This window comes from Formica exsecta, unplaced genomic scaffold (genome assembly GCF_003651465.1).
Source record: "Formica exsecta isolate Colony F162 unplaced genomic scaffold, ASM365146v1 scaffold662, whole genome shotgun sequence".
Lineage (NCBI taxonomy): Eukaryota > Metazoa > Arthropoda > Insecta > Hymenoptera > Formicidae > Formica > Formica exsecta.
Window position 1 is genome coordinate 19,800 of NW_021853425.1, and position 7,354 is coordinate 27,153.

General features: G+C 33.7%; 1 protein-coding gene across 2 annotated transcripts in view; it reads left to right on the plus strand.

Annotated features, from left to right (window-relative positions):
- The first annotated feature begins 3,292 nt into the window (after nt 1-3,292).
- LOC115242955 (lariat debranching enzyme-like) overlaps nt 3,293-7,354 on the plus strand; it is a 4,708-nt gene continuing 646 nt past the window's right edge. The window contains exons 1-7 of one of the 2 annotated variants that reach the window (XM_029819583.1): nt 3,293-3,579; nt 3,674-3,965; nt 4,121-4,221; nt 4,359-4,871; nt 5,314-5,424; nt 6,337-6,455; nt 7,007-7,219. In XM_029819583.1, the coding sequence (XP_029675443.1) occupies nt 3,383-3,579; nt 3,674-3,965; nt 4,121-4,221; nt 4,359-4,871; nt 5,314-5,424; nt 6,337-6,455; nt 7,007-7,219 (1,546 nt within the window). In that variant the 5' untranslated portion in view covers nt 3,293-3,382. Of the gene's footprint in view, nt 3,580-3,673; nt 3,966-4,120; nt 4,222-4,358; nt 5,210-5,302; nt 5,736-6,336; nt 6,456-7,006; nt 7,220-7,354 lie in introns of those variants that run through there. The other variant, XM_029819582.1, reaches the window with a different exon arrangement.

Genomic DNA, 7,354 nt, shown 5'->3' on the forward strand with positions numbered 1-7,354 from the left:
AGAAAAAGAATCGAAATATCACAAAATGATATGATTTTTAACGTCATCATAGTTGTAATTAATATTTTTCATAATTTATGACAAAAATTTTTGGTCATGAATACCCCACAAAATTAATTTTAAAAAATAAAAAAAATAAAAACAGATTTTAGGTTAGGTAAAAGTATTTTGCTACAATTTTTAGTAAATAATTTTTAAGTAAGTAAGATTTAAATCATCAAATGATTATTATGGTTTTATCAGTAAAATGTAAAAATTTTTATTGCCCTGGCAATGCATTTTCCTTGTCAAATTTATTAATTAGTGCTACAATATGCGATTTTTTATAAAAATCAATACAAAAATTTTAAACTTAAATCAACGAAAAATTACAATGATCCATCCAACCATAGACATAAAATTTCTTTATTCTGATTGGTCAAATTTCAATCTTCAATCTTCAATCTCAATCTTCAATGCGTAATCTGATACGGGCATTAAGCTCGTTCTACATTGATCGCATGTCGCCAGTCGCAAGCATATCGACCAATCACAGTCGATTATTCCGTCGAATATACGACTGTGATTGGTCGATTTGCTTGCGACTGGCAACATGCGATCAATGTAGAATGGGCTATACGGAAGAGCTTGTGCGGTGGCCCTTAGGGCACATAAAAAAACTTAAGCAGTAAGGGTGCAAACCCATGAGCGGAATAGCGTAATGCGGAACGAGAGCATGACCAATTGCGAGCGTTCTGCAGGTTTCGCTACGCTCACGATTGGTCCGCTCTTGTTCCGCGTTAAGCCCGAATCACATTAGCGGCTTGCGGCTGCGATTGCGATTGCCTCAGCCAATCAGAAAGCACCAATTGCAAGTATGATTGGAGCGTAGCAAATCACAATCACAAACGCAATCGCAATCGCAGCCGCGAGCCGTTAGTGTGATTTGGGCTTTACGCTTTTCCGATGCCATGGGTTCGCACCCTAAGGCCGGATTGACACCTTGGCAGAAAAGCAGAAAGCAGAAAAGCGGAAGCCAATCAGAACTCGTGCTAGAAAAGCAGAAGCCAATCAGAACTCGCGCTGAAAATAAGCAGTACATTCTGCTTTTTTAGCGCGAGTTCTGGTTGGCCCCTGCTTTTCTGCTTTCTGCTTTTCTGCCAAGGTGTGAATCCGGCCTGAGACTTAAGACGTAAAGTCCGTATTAGTGCCGGTCTACAATAGGTGATTTAAGCCCTAAGCCTTAAGGAATCGACTAATCACAGTCGAGTATTCTCCTCATACTTGATCGTGATTGGTCAACAAGTTTTATGTCAACGCTAAACGACAATTGTTTACAAGGATTATAGATTATAGATCCGATGATCAGATATCCGTACATACGTTTAATGCGGGGTCTACAATGCAGTCGTAAGAGCCCTAAGCCTTAAGAATTGACTAATCACAGTCGAGTATGAAGAGAATACTCGACTGTGATTAATCAATTCTTAAGGCTTAGGCCCGTTCTACAATAAGTCGTATGTCGTTAGTCGTTAGCAAATTGACCAACGACAGTCGATTATTCCAAGAATATTCGACTGTAATTGGTCACTTTTCTTACGACTAACGACATACGACTCAAGGCTGATTCATGCAGGCCGTAACTGTTAATTTATGCCGGAACCGTTAAAGTTTAACACTAGGATTACAATGCTTTTGTTCATAATGGCATTATGAACAAAAGCATTGTAATCCTAGTGTTAAACTTTAATGGTCAAATTTCAATCTTCAATCTTCAATCTCAATCTTCAATGCGTAGTCTGATACGGGCATTAGGGCTCTTACGACTGCATTGTAGACCCCGCATAAAGAGAACGTATATGACATTAACTCTCAAATTATAGAGATTTTGACTTTAGAACTTAAGGGTCGACAGGAGAGACAGTAGAGACCTCTCGCGGGAAGCCGTGAATTACGAATTCGTAGTCTACGTCCTACAGCCAAAATAAAGAGAAAATCGGATTCTAGGTATCGATTCTGTAATTCAAGTGAAGGTGAAAATTACAAAAATGATGGAATTTACTAAAAAATATATAAACCTAGAAAATTTGCTCATTTTTGTAATTTTTACTCTTACTTAAATTATAGAATCGATACCCTAATGATGATATTCGTATTTAGCAGCATCGTCTTCTTAGACGTACAGAGCGTTTTTTTGAAAAAATGATCAAAATAAAAATTACTTAGAACATATATAAATGGAAGGGGAATAGCAATCTGAAAAGTGTCGAAGGAAGTGAGAAAGAAATCGTAGTTGCCTCTCTCTTGTGAGTTACTTTGCTCAAAAGTGCGCATGCGCAGCCATGTGTGTGTATTAAACACACATGGCCGCGCATGCGCACTTTTGAGCAAAGTAACTCACAAGAGAGAGGCAACTACGATTTCTTTCTCACTTCCTTCGACACTTTTCAGCCTGCTATTCCCCTTCCATTTATATATGTTCTAAGGAAAAGCAAACCGATATGTTGAGCACACGGAAGCGATTGTTGGGAGATAATGCCAGACAAGGAGTGACAATCGCATGCTATCCTTGTTCCTCTAGCGTATCGCTTTACGGGTAGACAATTATATTATATATTCATAGACAATTATATTATCTTTCTCCAATTATACCGATATCGCGTAAACACATATGAGTACTGGTATATGAAAGCATATATATAAGTAATACATGTAATGACGAAGTGCAAAATATTCAGTCTATCATGCAGTACACTCCGAGTTCAATTCCATAGATATCTCAAAAAAATTTTTATATGTGTTTTGTTATTACATTTTATGTTTTGAGAATTATATTGAAAACAAAATTTGAAAATTTTGAAAATATGTTAATATTAATATATGTAATATATTTAATAATAATTAAATAAAATAATAATAGCTTTTCTCTCCTAGCTATTATTGGTTTATTACAAGATATATTAAATACATAAAATAAATTTTTTATACACATGTACAATTACAAAATGGTCAACATATTTTCAAAATTTTAATAATTATTCTAAATATATGGGCGCCCATTAGTCTTGTTGCATTACTGCTTTCTGCTACGAGAGACCAGAAAGCATTTTCAGGCCATGTCTCGGCCGTAAAGCGATACGCTAGAGGAACAAGGATAGCGTGATCGTTGATCCTTTTCTATCTTTCCTCTCCACGGTGCGTCCACGCGAGCAATGCAATCGTTTGTGTACGTATACAGAAATACACCTATACATCGAGACTGAGAATTAATTCCTCAGCGTTGGTAACCCTGAAACCTGAGTTTCACATTTTCACCGCGCGAGGTCTCCAATGTCAATTCGGAGTTTGCCCGTTACTCCTGTCGTGGTGTCGTGTCGACCCTTAATTCAATTTAATTTTAATAATGAGGATCGCCGTGGAAGGTTGTGCTCATGGCGAATTAGATATTATTTATGAAACTATACAGGAGATTGAAAAAATAGATGGGAGGAAGATAGATCTCCTTATTTGCTGCGGCGATTTTCAAGCTACCAGAAATTTAAGCGATTTAGAATGTATGGCAGTTTCGGACAAATATAAAGATATATGTACATTTTACAAGTAAGTACTATTATCTCAGCAAAGAGATTTGTTGAAAATTCAATATAAAATTTACAATTTATGTTTAATATAAATTATACATTTAATCTTATAGATATTATTCGGGTGAGAAAAAAGCTCCAGTGTTAACCATTTTCATTGGCGGTAATCACGAAGCATCAAATTATCTTCAGGAATTGCCATATGGAGGATGGGTTGCGCCTAATATTTATTATCTTGGATATGCAGGTGTAGTACAAGTGGCTGGAGTTAGAATTGCAGGACTTTCAGGTATCTATAAGAGCCAACATTGGATGCAAGGGCATTATGAAAAGCCTCCGTATACTGACAGCACTATACGAAGTATATATCATATCAGGAATTTGGAAGTCTTTAGATTAAAACAGGTAAATATTGATTATAATACAGAGAGAGATTGATAAAATTACATGAACTGTAAAAAATTGATAGATTTATATAAATAATTAACTATATAATTTTAGATAAAATAAGGAAATTTTCAACAAGATATATATATGATTTTTTTCTATATTATTTTCAGCTCTCTGGCAAAATTGATATTTTTCTGTCACATGACTGGCCAGCAGGTGTAACAAAATATGGAGATGAAGACGCATTATTAAAACGAAAACCATTTTTTAAGTAAGAAACTTCTATTTTATGAAAACTTTATGAATGTTGGCTCTTAAAATTTTATTAAATTGATATAATAGATAAATTTTAATACATTATGTTAAGGGATATAATATTCAATCATTATATTAGATTATATGTTTTAGAGATGATATAGAAAGCAATACACTTGGTAGTCCTCCAGGTATGGAATTGTTGGAACGTCTTTATCCATCTTACTGGTTCTCCGCGCATTTACATTGTAAATTCGCGGCGCTCATTCCCGAGAAGGGAGGGGCACGAGTAACGAAATTCCTAGCGCTGGATAAATGTCTACCAAAACGAAAATTTCTTCAAGTATTGGAAGTACGTTCACAGGAGGATGGTCTAATACAATTGGATTACGATCTCGAATGGTTAACGATACTATACTTAACGAATCATTTATTGAGTGTCAAGAGCAATATTCACTACATGCCCGGTCAGTACGGCGTCGGCAGGTGGACATACACGCCCACTACGAAAGAGAAACAAACTGTGTACAAGAAATTTAACTCCAATTTACAAATTCCTCACAACTTCACTCAAACCGTCAAACCATACGATCCGCATGATACATACATGCGAATTGAGCAGCCACGATTGCTGATAAACGATCAGACTACTCAATTTTGTCAAATGCTAGGCATCGACGATCCGTCCGCCTTATTGCAGATCATTGCGAGCATTATTCCAAAGGATAATAACAAATCGAGCGAGATGTCGATGGAGACGTCCGGCGAATACATGTCGGAATCGATGGAGATTTCATTTGAGGAGGATAGCATACTTAGTTCTACCTTTCAGGAAAATTCGACGAATAAATATTTTGTCGACGGCTCACCGACGAATTTGTTTCCAAAAAGCGGTAACGATGATGAATATCATAATTCGGGTTTCGTGGACACGAGTAAAAGCGCCTTGGATGATGATAATGTTAATATTTCTATGTCTGTAGATTCAGCTTCGATGAAGGATGGTGAGTAATGTTGTTGGTTAAACACTCAAGAGAATAGAGAATATTGAAAGAGAATAATTTCGAGATAATGTTGCTAAATATGTTTTGTTACAGGTAATGGACAGTGTGTACAAACCGAACCAAATTGCAAGAAATTTAAACGTCGGAATTATTCTGTATATTCTAATACACTCTAACTGTGATAGTGTTTTTTTAAAATACATATTTGTATCAATATTTGATATTGTTTTCACCATTGTATAATGGAATTCTGTATTATACTTCTAATTAGTATATAAATAATATAAAGTTTTTTTTTTATAAAAAGAAAGAAAGATTATATCATACTAACAAAAAAATTTTGTAAATCTTGTCCATAATTTTTAACATCTTTATCAACATTTATTACAGTGGTATGAAGTATTAAATTATAAATACTGTGTACATTTTCTTTCCTGCATTAGATTTCTCCTTCTATAATCGTATTTTAAAATTATGTTGACTTTTGTATATAATTTACAATGAATAAATATTTATTACGTTTGATCAATGTCTTTTTTATTTATTGATTATATCTGATCAAATTTTTTTTTATTTATTGATTATTTCTGATCAATATATTTTTCTTTTATAATTTTATACAATATCATATGTCTAGATTAATGTATAACAATTTCTATTTTTTTTATTTTTCAGATTTTGTGTTCCTACTTTTTATATTTAGGAAAATCTTAATAAATAAAGAATTTAGTAAAAGAAAGACATATATAAAGATATAATCGTTTGCAAACACATTCGAAAGATAAACGATTGCTTGATTAATTGATCGAGTATCGCTCATCCCTACTCCCTACTCGAGCGCAATTGCCTCGATTAGTAAGCGCACTGATGCTGCATGTCCGTGCGATATATGCTCACTTGTTTACTTTTGTTTGTTTTTGATTTTTTTGTCTACATATAACGGGAGGTTGACAGTTCGTAAAGAATGATACTTGTGTATCTTCGCGCACGAATAATTCGATTTCCTCAATCATTGAAGGACGCTTATATTGCACGAAGTAATTGACCTCAGAATGTCATAACGCTTGTAAATATGGTGGCAGGTAAACGTGCTTCGAACAAAGTGTCAATTCTTCCTGACTGTCAACTATCTTGAACGCAAAAATGGACAAGTTGACTATCATCTCGGGGATATTGTTTTTGCTGGCGGACATTTCTGCCATAATTAGCATTGCCATGCCGGATTGGATCATCACCGATGTCGGCGGTAATTGCAGACATGCGACTTTGTTTTTATTTTCAACAAGTAAAAAATTTATCTCTTTTTATCATGAGAGATATATTTCTAGTATCATTATTTTTACGTTAATAAGATACGACTTTGATATCTATTTTATGATAGAATATATAATTGTTTCGAGATATTTTAATTTGTGTGAATCAGAATAACACAATCAAAATAATTTAGTATATAAGGCTCTGAATAATAAATATCAATAAATATAAAAACGGGCAAATAAAAGTCACACATTGAGAGAAAGGCGTCAAATTATGAAATTCTTCATAAATCAAATTACATTTATTAATTAAATGTATCATTATTGAATATATTGTTTCAAATTACTGAGAATGGGCCCGAAATGTCTAATTAATAAATGTAACTTAATTTATGAAGAGTTACATAATTTGGCGCCTTCCTCCCAATACGTGACTTTTATTTGCCTGTTTTTATATTTATTCGTAATCAAAATGTTACATGTTATGTGAGAACCTGTATACATCATTCAGATATCATTTTTATTTCTTTTTTGTTAACAGGTGATACAAGACTGGGTCTCATGTGGTCATGCATGACCTTGTATAACAGACCACAAGTTTGTTACAAGTCAGATCTGCAATCAGAATGGTTGATGGCACTAGTCTGCATATTTGTAGGTTGCATTTTGATAACGGCAACTATAATATTACTGGTCATTTCACATTGGGATCGTAGTGTCATTCCTTATGCACGTTGGGTAGGATTTGGCGCAAGTATGTTAGAAAAATATATGATATTTAATATAATAAAATATGTATAAATATTATTATTTATATATTTATATAAATGTGATATATAAAGTTATGAAATAATATCATGCTTTATAATATGATAAATTATCTATATAT